The sequence below is a fragment of the Cricetulus griseus genome, chromosome 8 (assembly GCF_003668045.3).
Source record: "Cricetulus griseus strain 17A/GY chromosome 8, alternate assembly CriGri-PICRH-1.0, whole genome shotgun sequence".
Classification (NCBI taxonomy): domain Eukaryota; kingdom Metazoa; phylum Chordata; class Mammalia; order Rodentia; family Cricetidae; genus Cricetulus; species Cricetulus griseus.
This window is the reverse complement of record NC_048601.1, coordinates 79627173-79653169: the sequence shown is the minus strand read 5'-3', so window position 1 is coordinate 79653169 and position 25997 is coordinate 79627173. Positions and strand designations below refer to the sequence as shown.

The window sequence follows — 25997 nt, the reverse complement described above, 5'->3', positions numbered from 1 at the left end:
ACAACTCTGGCGATGCCAAAATTCCTCTCCGAGTGACAGGGTTTGGGAGGAGGCTGCCTCCGACTGTGCTAGCAATCGGGTCGCCTGTGCCTCCTCGGCGACTAAGAAAGGCTGTGCCTTTGACAAGAGGGATTTGGAAATTAGTGGGAAAGCGGCACTCAACTCTACCGTGACCTCAAACTCTGTGGACCGGTTAAAAGAATATCTACGTATTGGAAGCAAAGTCGTGGTCAAGGAAGGTCTGCATCGGAGGATGGAAGTTTTCCCCTTGCTCTTGTTTCTGTCCCTCTGGTGGTCTCGAACCTGGGACCTGGCGACCGCTGATTCCATCATCCATATCGGTAAGACAGGGCTTGTGGCGATTTTCCCTAGCGTTTCCTTGGCAGTAATCTCTGCTCCCCCACCCCCCTGAGGCTCTGACTGCTGCTGGAGTGGCCTGGGTTCGCGCCCCTCAGTGCCCGCGCTCACACAGGCTCAGCTTTCCCTCGGCTGTGGTTGAGCCTCCCCGCGCGGAGGGAGGGAGGATGGGGAGTGCGGGTCGGGAGCAGGGGTCTCAAGCTGGTCTCCGCGCAGGAGTGGGGGGACTCGGGTTGTGGGGAGAAGGAAGTTTGATTGACTCTAAGCTTCCCGATTTTTCCCGGATGTATATTTGAGCCATTAAAAAAAAAAAAAATCACGGGGGTGGGGGTGCTGGCAGTGTCATCCGCGGGGAGAGAGGCGGGCTGGGGCTGGGGGTGCTCCCCGCGGCTCGAACAGGTGGTTTTGCATCCTGAGCGGCCGAGTCCGCTGCGGCGAGCGGTGCGGACGCCCAGGCTCGCGGTCCTCTGCGGTCCCCGCCACACGGTGACGGGAGAGGATGGCGGGGCACAGGCTCTGGGCTCGGAGCGTAGGAGACGCTGAAACCGGTGCAGGCCGCTCTCGTGGCCCGGCCAGACCCAGCTGCCGCTGACAGCCGCCTCCGGAGCTGAGCCTGGGCGAGCTCTGCGCCCTGGATCCCTGAGGGCCGGCGGGTCGCCAGGATCCTGGCCCCACCTATTGGCGAACAGAGCGGCCGGCGGCGCGGCGGGAGCGGCGGGGCTGGAGTCATTATCATGCAGGGTGCCCGCAGCTGAGGGCTCCAACTCTTCTCACTTGCTAATCCTTGAGAGCTGAGTGGAGATGGGCTTTTGCAGTATTCCTGCGTTAAGATAATGATTTCCTTTTCGGAAACTCGCCTCCTGGGCAAGCAAGGTTCCTTTGCTGGACTGCAGTGAAACCCCTCTGGGAGAATTTTGTTTTTTTCTTTTTTCTTCTTCTCTTTGGTACAGGACTTTTATCTGTACAAACGGTTTCCTCTTCTGCAAATCCAGGCGACAGATGGGTCACAGCTTCTCCCTTGTCCTTCCACCGTCACACACACACACACACACACACACACACACACACACACACACACACACACACTGACAGTTGAACCAGCTGCAGGTGGCAGGTCCTCCCAAGCAAGGGGCTTCTTCCTGGTGTTTGTGTCCTGGTGGACAGATCCTTAGCTGCAGGGGGCTCCCTTCTTTTGGTATTATAGGCTATGTCCGTAAACATGTCTGCAGTCCTCTATCATTTATATCAATGGGACTGTATGTCTCTGTGCAAGGGGTAATGAGGTCAGAATTCAGAAAGCCTTGCCCTGGTGCATTAAGAAAATGAAACATTAGATAGCTGGCCTGCTGGATCCCATTTTGCCTGGGGGCTAGCAGTGCCTGTTGGTTCAGAACTTTCCAGGGAGAAATGATGGTCTCATTGAGGGATTCAGGAACGCTCAGATAAGAGTTTGGAACTTAACCATGCTGCTCATAAAGAAGTGGCATGAATTTCTGTCTAGTTGTGAGGACGGCAAGACTGTGGGGGTGTGATCAGTATACCTTTCTGTATAGTCACTTAGGGGTTTCTGATTTGTTTGCTCCCCTCACAGGGACTTATAGATAAGTACTTATTTTCTTGCTTATTCTGTGCTCTACATGTTTACAAACACATATACGTGTTTATATCTTGGTATTCTTGAAGAGAGGAATACTATTTTACAATGCAGTCTGGACATTTGGTTCAGAGTAGGAGATAACTGTATATTTCTCACTGTTGTCTCTCAGAGTGAAATGGCTTACTTATTTATAACCAGATACTTTAAAAAGGCCCGTGCAGCTATTACACATTTCTTTAGAAATCTAGCTGTGTGCATCAACTCTGTATAGCCAACTGAAATACTTCTTTTTCAATTAATTCGGCCTAAATGAAATTAATGCATTAGGCAAGGGAGTTGGCTTCTTTTATAGACTACCTAGTACTGCAAGGAAGCTTACAGAGTTTTAAAAGCTTCATATCTCTTATAATGTACTGAAAACTTGCCAAGTTATGTGTACTTCAAAGGTTAAATGCCCCCCTTTCTGCACATTTGCCCAAAGTATGAGAAATCCAAATCTGGAACACCTGTATTTAACTTGTAAGGCAGCAGCTAACATGCGCTGGGTCAGCCAGCTTGCAGTAAAAGGGTCGGTGAGGGAAAGGAATATTCTTTAGGTGATTGCTTTCAAGAAATTATATGAGAAATGTCAATATTAGGAGTGTATTAGCTCAGGACTCAAAGGCTGAAAAGGATGACACCTTTGGGAAAGTAATAGTTCACCTCTAGAGATGTCAAGAGATAGCCAGAAATAAAGGTTTCCTTACTCTGGTGGGGAAGTGGTTCCAATGGTAGTTCAGGCACACTGGAAAAATAAAATGTCATTTCTCTATTGAGGAGTTTTTACAGGATGCTTTTGATATTGAGCCATGGTATGTGTATGAAAAGTCTTACCACTCTCCTTTTACTTCATGCAGTTAGTGTAATAAAAACAATTGCATATTAAACTTTAATATTTTGTTGAATAAATTTAGTTAAATTTGTTGAATTATTTTACTATGTCATAAAATATATTTTAATGTTTGAACCATAATGATTGAGAGGAATATGCATTTATTCTACTCAAAATACATAATATTGTAATTGCTTGGATTTTCTGTTTATCATATTTTAGGGGTATTTACGGGTTGCATGTACTTATTTGCTAAATCCATATACACACATACACATAGAACTTCATGTTGAATCACCTCCTTTGCCCTGGTGAAAGAAAGGTCTTTGACATATTAAAACTATGCAAGTTTGAATTACGCTTCCACTTTGGGCCTGTGCATTGATTGAGTAATTTCATCAGACCCACATTACTTGATTGCTTAGAAGTTTCCTAACGATCTGCATGCTGTAGGAAGAACCAAAACGTCGTGAGTGGAATGGCAATGATACGGTGTTTTATGAGGCTATTCAGAAGTCGCGCTGATTTATGTAGCTAGAAAGCTCCCAAGTCTTTAAGATTAGCCACGCTGACTGCTATTTTCCTCATCCATCAGTCGTCCCACACTCTGTGCTCCCTGAACACAACAGGAGTGTAGCCTGTGCTGCTTTAATTAAGCAGGGATTAGGTGGCATTTCCAGTCAACTGCACAGTTTGTGTTTTGCTTCCTATCTAATATGGAGGATCGCACGTTTTAACAGTTTAATATATGCTCGTTTCTTTATCTAGTCCTTGTGCTCAAAGAGCAGATTGTAGAGTAGCTATCCTCAGTCACATATCTCTATAAGGAAACATGCAAGGACTGTACTCATTCATTTACTACACACATTACTAGCAAATTTTGGCTGTTATCAGTCTTAGTAAAATGTCTATGTCAAAAGAGTAGAAAACCATCTATTGACTTCTCTCATAAGCAAATGACACTTCATTTTCAGGATCACAATAATCAACTCTGTTGTTGTGAGAGGCTAAGAGAGTTCACAGCATGCGTTCCTCAGCAGGATGTTCAAGGTATACAACTGGACTAGTGAATGAATGTTTAGCACATATGAACACCACCAGACAAGCAATTGAAAGCATTTGTTTTCCTACGTTTGTTCTGGGATCTATTTTACTAACTATGATTATAAATGCATTCCCAGGAGGCATATAATAACTATTTTTTTCTAGAGTATTTCATTTTCTTCACATGATACTTACTGGTTAGCCAGTGACCTCAAACAGACGTCTGGACTTTTTGCATCATGTAGCCCAAATTGTTTCCCCCCCCCTTTATTTTTGCTATAGCAGCTGTTTGTTCCCTAGGTTATATGTAAATAGAAATAAACTTACAAAAAGTATCAAGACACATATTTTATTGTTGTTCTTTCCTGTATGATTAATACAGTTCTTTGAAGCACAATTCTGATGTGAATTAAATTAGACAGTGTTGTTATTAATCAAAGACATCAACCGTGACATGACTAATAAATATTATAACAAGGACCTTTGCTGTCTACTCCAGATGAAATATATATTCACTAAATATCTCCAATAAATTTTCATTCAAATATAAGTAAAAATCACAGTGATTAACATTTGACTTATCTAAAAATAGAGAGTAATGGAAATTTTTGGAAGCAATGGAAGATAAATTTCATTCAATTCTGACCTCAATGGCTTATTTTTCCATGCTATAAATTCATCTTAATGGTACATTATGATTTTAAAACTCTATATTCTATTCAGAATTTTTTCTTCGTTTACCCACTTATAGTATTATGAGTAAGGCAATCCCATTTGTATTGGATCATTGGTCCATTTTTTATTATAGACAACATAACAGTAACAATACTTGGTATTGCTGAATACCTAATGTTTAATGGAAATAGGTTTACAGCCTATAGGAATATCTTTACCATTAGGTGTCACTGCCTTCTGAACTGTTCCTTTGTAGTCCTACATGAAAAAAGAAGTAATTTTTGAAATTATCAGAAAAAAGTGTCTACTTGATGAGATTTGTGATGCTGGAAAATACAGTTGTTTTTATCTTTTAAGTAGAAGAGTATGTATTAATTTTGTTTTTTCATTCTTACATATGTTACTCTAGAATATATCAATACATGCTAATTTCTATAAAAGTTAGATTGATAGATTTAACACTGTAAATTTTAAATCAATTTAAAATCAACCTTGGATATTTTCTTAAATTAATGTTCCTGTGAGGAAAAAAACTAGGACAGCAGGAAGCCTGCTGAATGATGAGTAGTGTTGGTACAGTCAGATAGCAGGGAATGAAGCTATGTGTTAGTTCTTACTGGAGTGGTTCTTCTCATCTCTGGGAGCCCTATAGCTGCAGACTGATGGATGTTTGTGAGGAGATGCCTATAAACAGAGATATGAAAGTTACATATGTGTACACAAATACAGAAACGTCTAAACATAATGCATATCCTTCATGATCACCTATGTTTTCATGTAACTTTACCTGTTTAATATGAAGTTTTATGTATCAGAAAACTTTATGTATCAGGCATACAATCAATACAGTCATGAGCAAGAATACTGTCTTATTCAGTCATTTGAATCAATGTGTGTGCTACCTGATAATTTCTTGTTTTCTTTAATTATTTCAGCATAGTAGAAGATGAAATATAAGTCAATTGTCAATGCAATAAGTCAAACATTGTTGTAATCACATATTTATAGTGAATATGACCTAAGCTAAATGGAAACGTTTTCTTATTCTTTTATAATTTGCCAAATGTCAATATTAATAACTATTTAATTATTATATGAAATAATGCACTTTAAATACCTGAAGTAAAATCAAGTAATCAGATACCTATATTAAGAAGTATATAAAAAAACAAAAAATAAATAAAAAAAGCTGGACGTAGGTGGCACATGCCTTTAATCCCAGCACTCAGGAGGCAGAGGCAGGCGGATCTCTGTGAGTTCGAGGCCAGCCTGGTCTCCAGAGTGAGAGCCAGGATAGGCTCCAAAGCTACACAGAGAAACCCTGTCTCAAAAAACAAAAAAAGAAGAAGAAGTATATTAAGGTTATTCTGAGATGGCTTATTAAGGGTATTTATGGGTTCTACTCATTTAAATTGATGAACTAGGTTTTGGTTATAGGTATAAATGTCAAGTGAATTTGAAAAGCAGATGATCAATTTAAGATATGATAAGAAATACTCTGGACTCACATTCTGTTTGGTTCACACAAAGTATCAATTTTATAAACAGTTAATTGAGAATATTGGACATTTTTTAATTCTCTAAGTCTCTTCATTATAAACTCCAAACTCAAGCACATTTAAGCTCTAAAATTAAGTGATCAAAAAGAAAATTCTATATTAAAAGAGTGTCAAAAAGAAATTGGGAGAAGAGACACAATCAAATATGATACAGAGAGTTATACTTAACAGCAAATTTTAGGGTGACCTTAAAAAACAATAGTGGAAATATGAAACTATAATCATTCTACTAAAGAGCCAGTTATTAAGATGGTTTTGGTACAAACAAGAATTATGATTAATATATTTTCTAATTAGATTCACTGGGTAGCTGTAGTATCATTTGGAGTGAGATGGATTTGCTTTATAGTAGATTTTGTTTTTAATTTCACTAACATCCCTACCAGGGCATCACACACAGTGTTACTCAAGGCATGCCACACTCAAGTGCTGGCTCATTAGTACTGACTTCAGGGGTAAGCAGGCAGGCTCTAATCAGCAGTATCTACACTGCCTCAATAACTGGGCAATTTAAAGCATTCTGCTAATATTAGGACAGGAGTGATCTCACTCACAAATGTATCATGTAAAGATGTAATGATATAGGCAGCTTAAAGTTCTTCATTTGGTTGATTACTGTTCCATTCATTTCTGCTTGTACACACCTCTATTCATCAAGTAGCCTCAATGTGTAACTATGCTGTGTTGACTCACTGATAGCTTCTGTAGTAGATGGAAACAGAGTGAGAGGTATTCCAAGCTAAGTACCGGAATGGTCTGTATGTTTAAAGTTTGTAAATCAATCTAGTTAGCTATCTTATTACCACATACTCCTATTCATAAATATCAAGTTATTGATTGTATTAAAATAGTAAGTACATAATTTTACTTTATCCCACAATGATTCAAAGTATTGTTTAAAATAAATATTAGTATTTGCCATTACAAGCATCTACTTTCTCCCAAGTGATTTTAAGCAAGATCATTGCTTCATTAGTAAACCATTATAATTCTAGGAGTTAGTATTCATAGAATGACAGGGTAATACAGACATTTCTCTCAACATATAAGAATCTGTCAGTGAACCTTTTTTAACATTTGTTATAATTTTTGATCATTTAATACTTGAGAACTATATTTACATAATTTCTTCCCCCACTTTCGTCTCTCTGACTCCAAATCCTGTTGTGGCCCACAGTCCCTCTTAACTTCATGACCTATTTCTTTATAATTATTATTGTTATATATGTGTTATTACACACACACACACACACACACACACACACACACACATATATATATATATATATATATATTGCTGAGTCCATTTAATGTTGCTCATACCTTAAAACCACAATAGTAGCATGACATATATATTGGGGATAACCAATAACTACTCAATTGAACTTAAGACTGGCTCAGTATGAGGGAATTCATTTCTGGCACTCAAAACCTAGTTAAGTATCCATGGCTAGTGATACCATGGACCTTAGAGGAAAGCCTAGTACTGCCACATTTCCAAATCTATAAAATTGCCAACTGCCTTCTAAATGACTCCATAGGATTCCTAGAATTAAAATACCGAGTAAGCTACTTTTTTGTTGTTCTGAATTTTTCAATCTTGTAGGGGAGACTACTAAATAAAAAATGGATATAACATATCACTGTAATAATCACTACTAAGGTAAATGAGAGACTGGCAGGTGACACAGCACTCTACTTCAGGTGGGGTGGCATGGTAATAACTCTCAGCAGAGAAAAGACTTGATTTAAAGGGCATGAGGCATATCTATATCATGTAAAGGGTTTTAGACAGCGATTGTTGCAAGGACAATGACTGTGAGACAAGACACTAGGAGTCAGTTTAATTTGCGAAGGGACATTTTGAAAGCCATTTTGAGTATCGTTTAATGAGCAAAGTGGTAAGTAGAAGGGAATCAAATCTGACCTACAAGTAAAGCAAATGTGGGAGAGACTTCTGGATCATGTGACAGTCTAAGGTTTTTGGAGCTGTCTGTACTAGGTGGCATAGAACTGTAGTTTGTCTTCTGTGACTTGAGTTCAGTTGGTGGCTGAAGGGGAAGAGCTGTCATTAGATCGTGTATATAAGATTGCAAAAATCAGGATTTTCTCATGTATTGGGAAAGGTTCAGGGCTTGTAGGCTTCCAAACTGCTTTCTATGGGTGAGAAGCTGAAGTAAGTGTGTGACTGTGAATCAAAAATTGGACAGTGGGTAATTGTTAGATAGGAATCCAAGTAGGCTTTACTCAATTTTGTATTTATGTTGGACCTCCAGTTTTAGGCTTAATCCATTTTATTTTATGTGTATAAACATTATAGAAGAAATTTAGAATTCCTCATGGTATTTGGCCTTCAATAAGTAAGTGGGGAAGATGACTGAGGCAGAAGATCTCTGATACGAGAGCCTTGAAGAATGGAGCGGTTAAGCTGATAGAGGGAAGCCAGGAGGAGAGACAGATAAGTGCCCCCGTGAAACACAATAGAAGCCAGTGTCAGAGAAATTTCTAGAAGAAAAGCAAGGGCAGTATTCCTTGGAAGATGAAGTGAGATGTTGTTAAGATGAATATATAAAAGATTATTCTAGAAAACTTCAGGACAGAGATGAGCTGGAGAAAAGTGTGTTCAGTGAGCAGGAAGTGAAAATATAGAGGCTGGCAATAGTTAAAAGAATGCACTGAGACCTGGGGCTTCTAGAAGACTGAAGACAAGCGAGGAGGAGAAGGCAAGGATTGCAGGAGATAGTAAGAAACACAGGTTGGGACTGATTTTTGAAATTTGGGAGTGTTCACATAGAGGCATTTTCATAAAGATATTTCACTTAGAAGAATCATAACAGAGTTACAGTCTTTAAAAATATATTTTTTCCAAATTTGTTTGATTCCTGGAGTTTAGGTTTGAATAGTAAGAAAACACATATTTTTTTTGTTCTTTGTTTGGTATACAAGATTGTTTCTCTGTGAAACGCTCCTGGCTGTCCCACTCACTCTGTAGACCAGGCTGGTCTCAAACTCATGGAGCCCCACCTGCCTCTTCTTCCCAGTGTGCTGGGATTTAAAGGTGTGTGCCTTCACCGGCTCATCTTATTTTATAATTGTAGTCTTAGATAAGTCATACTTGGTCAAGCTGATTGTAACTGGCCCTAGTGAGAAACTTACATGTGGTTCTGAAACATATTTATTATTCTGCTTATTTGTTTCATTTAGTTTTCCAGTTCACCACTGATGTTTTACTTAATATTTCTTACCTAAAATTGTGAGAGGATTACAACTTAAATGTCTGACATGTGTTGCAAGTAGAATAACTATTTACTTCTGTTACACTCTAGTAATTATCATGAATATATAATATTCTAAACTGATGGATGATAATGAAATATAATGCAACTCTTGTTATAATACATACTTTTGAACTGATCATAAAATTCTTGTAAATAAATTCTTACATGCGTTTGATTTGCTTAAAATCTCTCAGAACTATTTCACTCAAAAGGGAGAATGTAATTGTTTTATAGGGCAATAGTTTTCATTTGAAAACAGAAATTCATGTTATGGTAATTTTCAGTGACACACTTAAACATTTCCTTTTATGGATCTTTCACTTCTATTTGTGCTATACCACAGCTGACAGCTTTTCAGTCACAGGTGAAAATGAGGAAAGGAAATGTTCTAAATTTTCTAAGCTTAGAAATATTTGGAAGTGAATCTTAATGCATTCCTAAGTCTATTAATATAGCAGCAAGTTGTGTATATCATGTTAGTGTTGTGCTTCGGTTAATATCTGTATTGAACTAGGACTTTCATTATTTTTCTGTATTCTTCTCTATTGCTAGATCCTCTGTAAGACCCTCTCCCCCAGTGGGAATAATGCAAGTGTCACATAGATATTTCTGCTTGGATACATGTATTAATTGAGGTGTAAACAGGAAAACCATGAAAAGTCAGAAGATTAAAGTCTAGTTTGGGATCAGAAATAATTAGCAAAAAGGACAATTGTTTTATGAGTGAAGAGTGTATTATTGGAATATAGGATATACAAAAGTATTTGTAACCTAGTAGTCCATGACTTCTTGGTATGGTGAAGTGCAGCCATTTGACAGAATGCAGGATGTCAAAATATATTTGTTAACATAGTAGTGTGTGACCTCTTGGGATGGTGTCATGCAGTCAGTTGACAGAATTTTGAAGCAGATTTATAACTAAACTTAGTTGGGATGAGTACCTAAAATTGATGAAGTACTAAATCTCCTTATTATCAACATCATTAAAATGTCATATGCCATTGGCAGTACATTTCAGATTGACATATTGTTCTTAAAAACCCAGGCCCGGTAATATTTTAGAAATTGAAGAGACAAATGAATTACTGCAGGTGTTCTGTTGCATGTAGTTTAAGGTGAACTAAAACCAGAAGCTGATTCATTTTCAAAAACTCAACAGCAGCAATTTGCCAACATATAAATTTGTGTGAATGGAGCTGTGACAATTGTAGATCTACTCAAATGCTTCTTGGATGACAACAAGAGCATTGTTAGTTGTTTTTGGAGATGTATTGTTAACTCTTAGCATAGACCAAAATAAATGTAGCCTGCATGAGGTCATTGGGTTATTTTCTGAACAATATTATTTTTCAATGATTACCCTGCACTTGTGTTGGTTGCATCTCATAACCAGACTTAACTGACATGTTGTCTTGTTATCTGTTACTATACCTACCTGGTAAATTTCAAACATTCTATGTAATTGGCTATTCAAATAGAAAAACCATGATCTATATTTTCATTTTCATGCTACATTTAAAGTAAATATATTGAGTCACTTATGAATTTGGTGCAGGACATTTGGCAGACAGGCCTAGAAAATGTTAATTTTGACATGTGATACCTAAATATTTAGGCTTTAATGTCTCATTTCATCATCTAGGTGACCTGTGCCTCTTATCCCTGAAGAGAATTTAGAGGTATCTGAGTCCTTGGAACATATTTTTCTATTAGGACGCTGAAGTAAGAGCAATTTGGGTCTTCCAATTGGATGGATATGGTCCACTACAGCATGGGGAATTGTGGGAATTCAATAAATGTCTTGTTGATGGAATCTTGACAGTGCCATAAGCCAAATATATTTTCAGAAGAAAGTAGCTTATAAATAGGAAGAGGAGTTTATCCTTTACAGATAGTCCTCATTTATAATACAAATCTCTTTACTCAGCTTTCTGATGGTTAATCCTTCACCTTAGTGTAGCTGTGGGCTGCAAAATAAATATAATCATGTCAAAGCCAGAGCCAATGCAGAATGCCAACCATTTATTTGCCTCTTTTTCTTTCCTCACACCACAAATGTCAGCAGTTGTGTTATTAAATCACAAAGATGGAAAGAGGCTTAGATATCTAGTGATTCTGGAATAAATAAAAACATTGAGATATGGTTTAAATTTAATGTCATATGTTAGATTCTCCATATATGTAAATTGAAATTCCTTTTATTTTATTTTTGCAATTAATATTGCATATTACAATAATTCAAAAGTTAGTCATGCAACTAATCTTTATTTTCATCTACACTCCAAGCAAGGAAAGAAGAAGCTTATCCCACAGCAAGATAAAATTTTTTTTCTTTACAAGAGCCATGGTATCTTAGTAGGAAACATAGATACTAACCTCAACCATGTAGCTGTAACTGAGAACACAGCAAATACTAAAATTGGATAGAAACAAATGAGCAAAAAGTAACTGTTCAATACATATTCCCTCCCACAAAAGATTTGTTGTTGTTGGTAACAAACAGTTAATAAATAGCAAACAGCTTTGATTCTTTCTATTTCCTGTTCACCCTTCAGTGGCAATGCTAATGAGCAGCAAAATAGCCAAAAGCCAGGAAGAAGGAGCAAAGGATTTTAGATAGTCTGTTAACCGGAAAATCAGCCTCTGAATTCTAGGCTCGGGCTTGCTGAGAAAAAAATAATCTTTATTTTCCCCAAATATTTGCAAGCTTCTGAAGATGGAATTTGCTTTTGACTGTTGGATGTAACTGCAGCTTCCAGACCACCAAAGAGGAAGTGTCTGTGTAACAAAGGTTGGAAGTAGATCAAGAGTATTACTATTTGGAAAAGTTTGTTCCTGGAATACTGTGACTGACAGCCAGTGCCTCATCATTAGCTCAGTTCTCAATACCATGACTATCATGACTTTTAAAAAACACATAGATTTTAGCTACATATTAAAAGCAGTTTAGGTAATGAACCTTGTTGTTTGTTGTTAATGTAAATTTCCATTATGTGCTGAGACCTTCATAGTGTATTCCTACTTGACTCCCAGACGATGCTGTGTTCTAGAAGACCAAAAGGAAGAAGGTGAGTACTGTCACTTGAAAAGGAACCGTGAAGTATATATGAATGATAAAAGCGAAAGTATAATCCAAGGTGAACTAGAGAAAGAAAAGATGTCAGAAAAAGTGTTGTAGTCAAGTAGAGCTATATGGCTTCATTATGGGTATTTATTTTTTGACATGGAGTCTCATTAGATGGTCCAAGCTGGCTTAGAACTCACTGTCTTCCTGCCTTCTACAAAGTGTGAGGTTATAGTATGTGACATCACATCAGGCTTTGATAAAGTTTTATTCATTGTTAGTTGTTTGTAAATTTATTTTTTTATATATTTTTAGTCATATATTGTGAATAATGGTAAATCTTCAATGGTCTCTTCCTCCAGATAAACTACCAGTTCAGTATGTTTTTGCCTTGCTAGGAAATCAGTTTTTCTTGTTAGACTCATTCTTTGGCTTCCTGTAGAGGATAAGTGCTTAGAGTCTGTCTAAGCCATCAACTGACAAATTCAGACATGCTAATCTGTAGAATATTCTACAAACAAAATCAAGGTTCTTTTTCTGACTTCTATGGCTACTGCTGTGTACATTTATTATTTTGGTATCTGTGTTTTCTTAGATGTTAATGTGAAATGGAAAACAGAATGCCATAATGAAAGAAAATGACAGCATGATTATATTATAGATGAAATTTAGGCCTTTTATACAGCTTTAGAGATAGTGTCTTATCATGTAGCCCAGTGTTCCTTTGTTTCTCTGTTAGCTTTCTGAGTAGCTGAAATGACTGTATATACCATTATTACCTGGTTTAATATATTTCTTATTAATATCATACTAATATCATCACTTCCTTGCAAACACTTTGTTAAAAATTACATATAAATTGTTTTATCATTGATGATGAACATGCTTAAAGTTTGACATTTCTCCCTTTAAATATTGTCCTTGAATTTAACAACTGACAATGAGCCTAATCTACCCAACTGAATGTGTAACATTTTAAAATTAAAGTTTTGATTACAAATACAGACTGACATATCATGTAATACAATGGCAATCAGAGTTTCATGATATTGTCTAGTTTGAATTTAAAAACGGGATAGTTCTTTATAAATCATTCAGAAGAAAGCAAAAGAAATGTTTTGGCAAAGTAGCTGTAGAGGCAGCCATGTTAGTCAGGCTTTGGTGTCAAGATTAGAAAGGCCTAAGCCCAGGCCTGCTACTGAGTTTGAGAGATGGATGGAGTCTCTGCATATGAGCCCTGTGATATAGAGGTTATATTGTATATCTGTTTACATTGTATGTCTATTGCATTTCTTTCTGTTCAGTGCATAAGAAATAATACTGTCATGCAAAGACATTTTATTGTAGGGATGTCAGAAGCAATTTTCATTATTCTTTCAGTTTTTAAGACAAGCAAAATACTCAGACAACCTCTGAAATTTCTGAAGTATTAAATAATCCTTAAAAGTCTGTATTTGATTCCACAATATTAGTATCTTAATTTTAGTTGAAAGAACTAACAATGGCTCCCATCTTGGCTGGTCTATTTTGAGAATGAAAAGGTTTCTTTAAGAGTACTCATTGAATTTGAAAATGTGCTGTAAATACGGTATGAAATATTATAGTGTTCCCCATGTTTTGTATTTTTTAATATATCCCAAGTTTAATCTTTATGTGTTAGACAGTTATGTCAGCTTTCTATTAATTTTCTCTTTTTCAGCACAGTACATTCAGTTACAACTATACTTCCAAATGTTAATAAGTAAGCTTTTATCACATTGAAAGAAAAACTTTGGTACTTATGTTATCTATTCTATTACATATACTACTTCTCAGGATGAATGAAACGTTTGTCCTCCCTATCATGGAGAACAGGGATAGTATGGGGGCCCTGGCCCAGCCCATGCAGCTAGGAAGTAGGAAAATAAACCCAACAGAACCAGGAAGTACTTACACTTGAAATAAACATGGAATTCCAGTGAGGGCTATGACAAGGGACATAGAAAGTTAGGCAGATCCCAGGGGAATTCAGTAAAGAGAAGCTTGGCTTTGTCTTTAAAGCTTTTTCATATGATAATATGGTAAATCCATGGTAACAACGTAAAGGCATTGGCAGCCACAAATGTAAATGGAAAGACGTGGTATAGGAAATGTGCATAGAAGTTCAACATCATCATAAATGCAAGCTTGAATGACAGAACAGTTGATACCATTTATAGAATTCATTCTTGAACCATGAGCTTGGTATAACATCGAAGCACCACATCCTAGAGAACAGCATCCTTGCTATTCCCTTTTCTGCTTCATCTAGAAGAGTGTTCTTCAGGGGGGATAATTCCATGTGTTTGGGAGAATTCTGGGTGAATGGTCCACTTGGTTTCTAATCTTTTGTAACCTCTTTTAAAACTATGTATAATCAAAACGTTTTACAGTGAAGCAGATTAGGCAAGGACTGTATTGGTGATTATTCTTTTCTCAGCCTTGGTCCTTAGTTCTCTACTTGACTTTAGAATTTAAATGAGTGGAGATTACCAAAGTAATCTATTCAGTCAATCAATACTGGTAATGATTGCTAATTTTCAGAACTACAAGATGGTGTTTTTGTTTCTTAAGCAGATTAAATAGGGTAGAAAAACAAACAAACTTTGAGCTTTCTATCAGATTACACAGTCAAATCCTGCTTTGGCCATTTTGCCATTTATTAACTGTGTAATTTCCCAAATCTTAATTTTACCTGAATTTATATCGCCTTCACCTTGTTGGTTGTACGGTCAAACAGTAGTAAAACTGAAAATATAGACCCCCACCCTAGATTTTGAACACAGCATTCATACTACTGGATGTTGACTTTGAAAGTTATGTGTCTGGTGGGTCACAGGCCTGGGTTGTGCATGTCATCTGAGGTCAAAGAGTGAACTGTATTTTGTATAGTTATTCTCAATCTGGGAGAGCTAAATCTGCAACCCTTGTAGGGGTCAAATGACTCTTTCACAGAGGTTCATAAGACCAGTGGTAAGCACAAATATTTAAATTATAATGCACAACAGTATCAAAATTACAATTGTGAAGAATCAGTGAAAATAATTTTGTGATTGGGTGTCACCACAACATGAGAAACTGTATTAAGGTGTCCAAGCATAGGAAGATGGAGAATGACTGGTTTAGCCCATTTCTACAATAATAGTGGCTTTTCTGCTGAATATAAATTGTAACATCTGAATGTAAGTTAACTATTCCTTCAAATTTTGTTCTCTCTAGATTTGTGTAAAATAGATGCCTAAAATCTATGCTGTAGCACTGATTCTCGTAATTCCTTCTGCCTCCCTAGCCAAAGTTGCTGGTGAGCTCGATTTGAAATCAAATAAACTAGTAATTTATTATCCAACACAGAGATCCTGATAGTTAAGGGACTCTATTAAGATTTTTGCTGTGTTGATGGTGACAAGATGGAACTGCCTAGAGGCAAACTGGGAGGAGGCAAGAGAGAGTAGCACGACAGTGTGATGTCCTCTGGAAGTGGGGTCAACTTGTGGTGGGGTCTTGGCTGTAACTTGCTTTGTGTATACTCCTCCAATAGCCAACAATAATCTCTGAGCAACAGTTTTCCTTCCTCTCACTTCACACTTTTTTCACCAAATTAACCGAAGGGTTAATATTCTCTTTATTTTTATTTACTTATAGGTGTTTTTCTTTCCCAATATTCACAGGCAATAGAAACAAGAAAGGTAAAATTTGTGTTCTTTTAAATATATTTAACTGATATTCATATGCATATACATACACAGACACACAGACACACAGACACACACACACACACAGACAGACAGACAGACACACACACACACACACACACACACGGACACACACACACGGACACACACATACACACACACACACACACACACACACACACACGGACACACACACACGGACACACGGACACGGACACACGGACACACACACACACACACCCACACACACACCCACAGACAGTTGGTGACTGACTTCTCCCACTTTGGTTCTCTGAGAGCCTAGCCTTTTGGCAGAGGTACCAGCAAGAGCCATATTTACTACCCCAGTTCTGGGAAATTTTAAGGCATTAAGTCAATAGTTGGGCATTTAAAAATGTGATCAGAGAAGTCAAAGTTAGAGGATCTGCTTAACCACTTAAGATTTTCAAGTTCATATTAGATTTTATTATAGGAGCTAAGTACAAATATTGTTTTCTGGTTTTGTATCTTATCGTGAATTCATGGCTTGATTTGTATAAATTATAATTATTTCCTTACTTATAGCACCAGTTTCTGTTATTCTTTCTCTGTCTTTCCAAATGTGGGCCTAAATGTGAGGATGTGTTTCTTGTATAGAGAATAAAACAGAGGGCAGCCTCTCTCTTCCTTCCCTGTAATTTGCAGGCCTGCACAGGCAGTGCATCTTAGGCTACTTTCCCTGTTCCTTTGGTGATGGTAAAACTCTTACAGTTGATTGCTTTAGTAATACTGTGGTCTAGAGTATAACTGGTTTATGAGCAAACTGGGGAGTAAAGATTTCTGTGTTGTATGGGGGGGGAAACTTAGCTGTTAAACATGCTTTTTTGCAAAATAATTATTTTCACATCATCAAATTAGTATTAATATATGTTATGGACCATGAGATAAAAGAAGTCCATTTACATAATTGGATATAAACAGGATTCACTTCCCCTGTGCTCTACTGCATTTATTAGACTATTGTAATTAATTTCTTTGATGCTTACTAATACCTCCTTATAGGTAGCTAACTCACCTTTTGGAGGAATGCTTCTGCAATGTTTGGAGTGGTTATTTCCATAAACCATTCCCTCAGTATTGACCTTTCAGGACAGACTACTTTAGACCCTTTCATCCTTTATACAGATCCAAACTCTTATTTTTCAGTGAATACTTTGTTTCCACATTCACTCTCTATTCTAATCCTCCTCTTCCCAAACCTAGATTGGAATAACTCTTTAATCTGGACATTCACTAGATTTTTATCAAATCATGTTATTTTGGGTCTATTTTAACTTCTTGGAAATATTTTAAATAACTATTTAAATATTTGTGCAGACATAATCTTTTCACATACTGATGACTTGGCTGCATCAGTATAGGAAACAAAAGTAATAAAATGGCAGGGTTATATACAGAAAATGGCAATTAAATGTGATTTTAATAATTAAAACACAAACCTAGATGTCCTTTTGGTTATACATTTATCACTTGTGCTTAGCTTCTTGAAGATTTTAATTTTCAATCCAGTTAGAGGTTCACTGTCTTAAGTCTTAAGTCTTTGTTTTCATATACAGCATGTAAATGTAACTACCTATTATTTAGACAAAATAGATGCATAAGGTGACCATAAAAGCAAGAGAGGAGAGAGAGAGAGAGAGAGAGAGAGAGAGAGAGAGAGAGAGAGAGAGAGAGAGAGAGAGAGAGAGAGAGAGAGAGAATGGAGGAATGGAGAGTGCCTGGAACTAATTGAGCCTTCAGCCAAAAACATAAAAAATAAAAAGATTGTTGTTTTTTGATATTCCTCAGGCTTCTTCCAACTTTCTTAAGTGCACTTGGTTTTATTTAAATAATTGAACACTTTGTTTCTGACTGTTTTGTGACCATTTGCCAAGTATCCTCAGGCTGGATTTAATTGATTTTTGTAATTATGTCAAGTGAATAGGAGAACCATAAATGTATGGTTTATTCACATACTCATTTTTAATCTCAAACAGATTTGATATTTGTTTAATATATCAGAAAACACCAAGAAAACTCTATGGATTTTGCTTTGTAATTCTCACATTTTAGAACTTTCAAAAAATATAATGCTGTAGTTACTTATAAATATGTAATATTTCTGCAGCCCGTACTCTTTCTAAGATATAATTCATGGTTATTTTAAGCCTACTTTCAATGCTATATAATCTAACTTTTTATCCTTATAATAACAATCTCCAAAGTCATTGTTTTCTAATTTTACTGTTCATATTCCACAAATTAATTACTTAAATATCTTCATTTCTATTTCAAAATTACCTACATACTACTCTCTTTTTATTTCATAGCTCCTTTTATATATTTACTTGCTTACTTCTTCTGGTTTATGTTCACATAAAAAATTCTACAAGAGAGAGATATATGTTTTCATCCAAAACATAGAAGGGGAGAGAATTCACAGTAATTTTTTAAACATTATATTCCCCTTGCAGTTTTATATGTACAACAACTGATTTACAAAATTTTCATTTTTTTCTTGTTACTTAATCTAGACTTGTTTTCCTGAATTAAGCAATTATTGTAGTTTTAATCAAAGTGCCAGCTCCACAGGTTTACAACTGATTAAAGGTCAACAAATTGTTGGAGCATTCAAAGGCAAATCAGTGCAATTTGTATAGGGCCCTTAATATAAATGCCACAGTTAATTTTAATTTAAAGATAAATTAATGAAAAGACTTTTATTGTGTATTTTGGAGTACTATTATTAAGCATACATTGCAGTGAAAATGCTTAACAGCCTGCAATCTCTTGTGGAGATTTTTTACATCCCTCAATTTCCATCTTCACTGAAATCCCTCTCTCTGCTCCTCTGTAGTAGAATGTATGAGGTTATTTAGGCTATAGCTGTACTGTGATTTCCCTTTCTCTCTCCCTGAAAATGGGATCTCTTTTCTATCTCTGGTCAGGAATCCCCCCATGTTATGGGAATTTCACAGAACTTTCCAACAGGCTTTGCTATTATTAACTCAATTATTTAGAAAATATTCTTTCCTCTTTTGTGTAAATACTGTAATTCAACCCCTTAAAATTTAGTTTTATATTAAAACATGATAAATTAAAACAGCCCAGTGTTATGTCAGCAGGTCTGTACAGTACTCAGGAGGCTGAGGAGGGTGAGGGGTGAGGGGATCAAAGTTCCAGGCCAGCCTAGCCTATATGTAGTCATACTCTATTTCACACAAAATGAAAGCAATAACAGAACATTTGTGACTATATATTTTAATGAGCTCCTTCCCAAAATTGTTTTCTTTCCAGGCACTCATATTCATATATTTCTGAGTGCCATTTCTTTTGATATTCCTTTAAAACTAAAAGAAATTTTCATGACTAAAATATCTTGACAAGTTAATAATATACAATACATGTAAAAAGGAATACAGAAGACTTTTGCCATGAAATAATTTTTATATGTGAGGTGCTGTTTAGGTAAGGCGATCAGGAAAGACAAACAATAAAGATACTTATACCAGTGTCTGTTTGACGAGCTCACGCATTTTCATATATAGAGTGATGTGTGCTATGGTCAGCATCTGTATAAATAAAGAGAAATATCAAATGTCAAATAATAGCAAAAACAAACAATATACAAATTCATGAAAGAATGTAACTTTTAGACTGTCAGAAAGCTGCAAATGGTTCGGACCTTAGCTAGAGCTGGATCTAGACTGGATCATCTACCATGACAAATACCTTTTGTTCAGGATCATGAGCAGGATGTCGTGTGGAGCAGTGGAGGGCAGGCTAGCTCAGGTAGAAACAGCCAGACTTGTGAAACTAGTGCAGTCACTTAGTGGAGAGATTTGGGGAAGCAAACATTTTGAGGTCAGCCAGAATGGCTGAAATAAACACACAGGAGTCACAGTATCATGCACTTACCCACTAGGAAAATGTGGATAATTTGTGTCTGTGTCATGAGGCTGTATTTCTGTATATAAGGTTCCATTTTCTTGCTTCCTGAGCAAACATGATGAAGACACTGATATCTTAGAAGGATGGATGGATGGATTAGTAAATTTATTATTGCTTCAAACCTGAATTTTCCCTCTTGTTTGACACTGAGCTTTCCGTTTTCGAACATAATTTTATGCTGTTATCAAAAATAATATTGCAAATGTAAACTGAAAATCTGTTATAGAAGAGAACTTCAAACAACATTTTGTTTTATTTATTCACAATAAATTATGAAAGAAAAGATGCCTATAGAATTGACCTCATCAGGGTGTGAATGTTTATACAACTGAAGTTAGTTAGCTAGGTTGTTCATTGTTGTTTTATGTTTCCACTTTGTGTATTTAAAAATACTTATCTAGTCATTTGTATTTAATATGCAATGGATGTCACTATTTCTCATACATTTTAAAAAGCTTGCTCCTTAGCTAATAATAATAATCATGGGGAGAGGTTTGGTTTGTGAACTAATACTAGCTGATTTTTTTTATCTTCAGCTTTCATTATCCAAGATTAACTCTAAATAGTTAATCTTTAATAAATAATAATCCTAAATATTTACATGCTGTATGTGATCTTAAATGATTTTTCAAACCTATGGGTCTGATTCTCAATGCAACTGAGAGAAGAGTGTTTCTTGGCCTTTCTCTAAAGTCTTTCAATGATGATTTTATGATTTTAGAGAGAGGAAAAGGCAAAAAATCAAAGATATGGTCTTGGTCATTTCCTATTTTTGCATTTTCTATTGTTATGATGAAAAACACCGACATGATTCAATTATATTCATATTTTTCTGCTCCCCTTCTATTTTATATGCCTATTGACTCAGGATATTCTTGTTCATCTCCAATATTCATTTATTATTTCAGTGTGTCATTCCTAAATATTATATCATGTGATCTAAGAGGATCTTGGTATGCTCCAATAATGACTTACAATGTATAATGGTATGTGTTAATTCTTCTAGTATGAAGAATATTTTGTGAGATGTATCTCTATATGTCAAGCACTCAATTTCCTGGCACATGTAATGATGACAACACAGTGAATGCATTCAGTATTAGTGTCCTCCTGCAGTGCACCTCTAAATTTGAAGACTGAAAATCAAGAAATGATGACACCGATTTTGAAGACTTAGGAAGAAATTGTAGGATAAGTGATAGAGAGTATAGGAAGATTGAAATCAGCAGGTCAGTGGTGTCCACTCTATGGAGATGACATGGAACAGAGTCTAATATTGAATGACTTTTCAAATTTTCCAGGAGGTGAAGATGGAAAAGTAGAAGAGAAAGAGGGTAAAGGAAATAGAGTTGTGGAGGATTGAGAGGTACCTAGCTTTTCTTGGGAATAGGAAAGGTGTTAGTGACACTCTAGGAAGGCAAGGTGTGGATATAGTAGATGACTATCAAGAATAAATATGTTATTTTACACACGGGATGTCATATAGTACTATGATAATGGTGCAGCTATATTTTCATTGTCTTATAAAATGTTAACATTGTTTGAATGGCAAGATACGTTGGAAGCTCCTTTTTATAATCAGAAACCTTCCCCAGGGTGACTGCTGAAGTAAGATAGGAGGTCACTTAATTTTTTCCCCTGTGGTTGAAGCCACATTTTATCTCCTGTAACACAGGACCCTGTACAATGATTCCTGAAATCTTGGGCTTTCTTTGGTGAAAGAGACTGGATTTGCAGGTAAATATATTCCTGTGTTAACATTGCAAAAAGATTGGAGTGTGCCAGCATTGATTTTGGTACATTGAGAAAGGTTTTGGAAAGTAGGCACAGCAGCCTCTTCAGTGGTAATTCCCCACTTCTAGGGCTTTCTTGACAGCTGGATGTTTTTTTAATGTGGGTGGTGGATTCTCTAGTAACCTCCATAAAAGACTGTGTTTCCTTAAATGGCATGTTCACAAGGTTCAGGCTACAAATTCCTGCTTTGTTAGTTGGAATCACCATATTGTTTGCTGAAATATTCACAGGAAGATATGATAAAGATTCAAGAATTGTCTCTTGAATTGTCTCCCTATTCCCCATGGAATGCAGGTTTTCATCCATTGAGACAATATTTAGAAAAGTCTTACCCATTGCCTTTTCTTGCTTATTCCAAGAAAGTTTCCTCTAGCAGTGCTGGTTTTTAATCATAAAAATAATCAATAATGAAAACAAGAGTGCTAATGTCTATCTTCCAAGATGCAAAACAGTTAGCAGGAAGCTCAGATGCTACTAAAATCAACAGAGGAAGGATCCAAGGCTGCCAATGTTTCAGAAGGATTGGTTCTTGTAGAGCTCAAATATATAGGCTAAGGCAAAACTGCTGTGAAACCATCAGAAAGTTAACCCTCAACCTGTGGATGTCCTAAAATTCATTTCTAGCTATCAACCAAAGAAAAATAGAGTATGAAGAAATTATGTGTATTTTCATGTTCTTCATCTCAAATATATGTATTAAAATTATTGCTATGACTTATTCATATTCTAGGAAGGACTGTACACCTTGACACTGTGTTTAGAATGCATTCCCACAAACTGAGAGTTCTAACTCCTTTCAATATTCAATATTCAATATTCAGTATTCACTGAGGTGGTGCAACACGGAGTTAAGTGTTTCAGTTTGTCCAAGCTTCAGGACAGAGGAACTTAACATATGTATAAAGCATTATTGGAAGATGTATTTCAAGAATTTCAATAATTGCTAACCTGAATTCATGTTCCAAACTGATTTCCTTTTATTTTTGGAATGAAGATTTTGAATTGTTAGATGTATTGCTCTTTTTTTCTGTTACAGCTAAAGTAAGCCCTCTATATTGAAATGCAAGACAAGAATAACATGAAAGTCATACCTGGTGCCAGATGAATAAACATTCTGAACTTTAATTTTGGAGTAGGAATTCATGTCAGAGCAAGTGACCTAGTCTATCTTTTTCTAATTAATTTACTTTTTATGTGTGTGTGTGTGTGTGTGTGTGTGTGTGTGTGTGTGTGTGTGTGTGTGTGTGTGTACTCAAGCACATATGCTCACATTCATGAATGGAGGTGAGAAGACAACTTGCTGAGTTTGTTCTCACAGAGTTTAAGTCCAAGAGATTGAACTGAGATCGTCATGCTTGGAGGCAGAGTTCTTTACCTGTTGAGCTGTCTCACTAGCCTAAGCCTATCCATGTTCAGTATCATTAATTGCAGATATCTTTCACACCCTCAACATTCATGCAGTTCTGGAGAAAACAGTCTTTACCTTGTATATCATGATGTTCCTATGAGGATTAACATTTCACTCTTTTCTTATTCAGGTTCAATGAATATTTGTGAAATAAAAGTAAGATATTAAATAGTAAAGGAAGAAAGTGCATACAAAGTATATTCTGATATTATTTCATCTGAAGTAAAGAAACCTGAATAACTTGATAGCTGACATACTTTTGTATAAAAAAAATAATCAACATTGACTATTGCTTGTATTAGAAGAGTATATCCTGTTAGTCCATATGAAGTTTTAAGATCCTGATTTTTGTAACATTATAATGGCATTTTAATTGTTGCAATAGATTTACTTTCTATTTTACTGAGTTTTGTTTCTGATTTTAGTTACTTGTGTTGTGTATAAGTCTTAAAAACAGTATGTGGAACTTCTTTTCTTCAAAGATATCACAATGTCTCCTAACTTCACTGCAGTGTCTGTGGGTGTCTATGTGTGTTAGGGTACAAAAAGGAATGCTGGGATACAGGCTGAGTCAATTGCTCCATTCAATTCAGTCATGATGGGTAAAGAGTTGACCTATGGCATAAGCTGGCCTCACTAGAGAGTCTCAGTACTCATGCTGGAACTTCAAAATGTGAACAAAGGTTTTCCCACTTACTGTAATGAGACTTTGTGTGGATGAGAAACCTAGACTTGTTGTAGCTGCCCTGGCTCCCTGCCTGGATACAAAGCCAGCATACAGAATGAGGAAAACTGAGCCAAAAGAATCCCAGAGAAACAGAGCCAAGCCTTCATGGTATTGTGAACCACTGGATCAAATGGTGCCTGGAGCCTGCCCTCCCTCTAGACATTTCATTATGTGGGCCAATAATTTCCTGTTTCAGGTTGATTTGTGTTTTCTGTTTTATTCTACTTTTAAGTATCTCTATTGATACAGAAAGAAATCAAGAAATCTCTGTTTCCTGACTTCTTGGGTTTGGTTACTGTGCCAGGAAGAATCACATTCCTTGCTTGACTTTTATGAGCCTATTTGAACAAACTGTACCCAAGGAAAATTTATACCTCAAATTTAAGTTAGTTCATAGACAGACGTTAGTGAGGAGGGGATCCTGACAGGTTATTGACACCTGACCCAGAAGCAACCTCAGGCCAGGTATGGAGATCTGGCTGTTCACACCCTAATTTATTCCATATTGTGTATGCAACAACCAGTATTTGACTCCATTTTGAGAATGAAGATGACTTTGAGCTTGGTGGAGACATAACACTATGTTTCCAGCATCAACAAGGAGGCACTTACTCATAAGTAACATATTCCTAAAAACAAAGATGCTACTTCATTGAGTTGAAATAATGTTGTAACAGCTCATGTGTGAATAAGAATCATATAGGGAACCCAGGTCTAAGAATTTATTGGATATACTTGACTGAGGAAGGAGTGTAACTCCTTCCCTTGGACCCCATGAAGAGGATACACTATAGCTGTCAATGGTTCCCAGTAAATTCAGCTCAACTAGCTCAGCATGTACCCTGCTCAAATGGTTATCCATCCAGCAACTTTAAGGTTGTCCCTCTGGACCTACTGTTCATTCATATACCTTGTTGTTCATTTGAGGCCAGTAATGGCCTTTACCTATATAGTCGCTGGGATGCTCCTGTTGCTTCTACAGTACAACTCACACTGATGAACTGCTCAACTCTGACTCAAGTGGTGGAGTCAGCAACAGCAGCAGCTTCACTATCTCCTGAAGGCATCCAGCGTTTGCGACTGTCTTACTCCTAGATTTCTGTCACTTTTGTACCCCTGTTAGCATTTAGCTTTTATTTCTCAGACTTGAAAATCCTTGAACTCTGCTATGGCTTTGTACATTTCTTATAGCCACCTTAACCTATACACATTCACACACATCAGCTAAATGAGTTAATACTACCAATTAAGTTTGGAATAAAAGAACCCATATTTGTGTTGGCCCCCTGTGGAGGGACAGGAATACTTGCTTTTGTTGGTGCGAATGAATAAAACTTCCATACCTGATGATTTTATTGTTATTCAATAAAGTCTGACATTGTAAAAAGGAACAATTGTGTTCCTCTGCGACGACAAAATGCTCATGATCAGATCCTACCTACACTGGGTGTAGGCATTACCTCAATGTGAATGAGCTCCTTTGCTCATTTTCCCAAACAATATGAAAAATGTCCCACTTTTATATTCTTTATTAGCAAAGATAATTCCTGCAAAGCACTGAGTTTTGATTAGCACATAATGTATAATCATGACTCATGAATCATTATTATTAATTTTGCTTTCAGTTTGATTTTGCCAAGGGTGATATTTGGGAGCAATTTATTCACAATTGTGATGTTTTAGGATAAAACAAAGGAATAACAGGTTATGAGTGAGGCAATCCATTTCTGAATTGATTTGAAGCAAGTTTTGTTCTTATGTTTAAAAGAAGTCTGAGGTGTACCTGGAAGAATTATATCATTTTAATCAATGTAGATGTATAATTTCTGGGGAATATTTTTTACATAATAGGAAAGATGAGGCTGCAGGAGCTATAGTTGAATGTCTAGGCTTGGTTGTTCATATAAAACTAAATGTCAAATTTGTGTGCATCAATTATCTCTG

General features: G+C 36.4%; 1 protein-coding gene across 3 annotated transcripts in view; it reads left to right on the top strand.

Moving 5' to 3' along the window:
- The first annotated feature begins 253 nt into the window (after positions 1-253).
- Grid2 (glutamate ionotropic receptor delta type subunit 2) overlaps positions 254-25997 on the top strand; it is a 1393268-nt gene continuing 1367524 nt past the window's right edge. For all 3 annotated transcript variants that reach the window (XM_035448865.1, XM_035448866.1, XM_035448864.1), the window contains exon 1: positions 254-341. In XM_035448865.1, the coding sequence (XP_035304756.1) occupies positions 254-341 (88 nt within the window). The remainder of the gene's footprint in view (positions 342-25997) is intronic.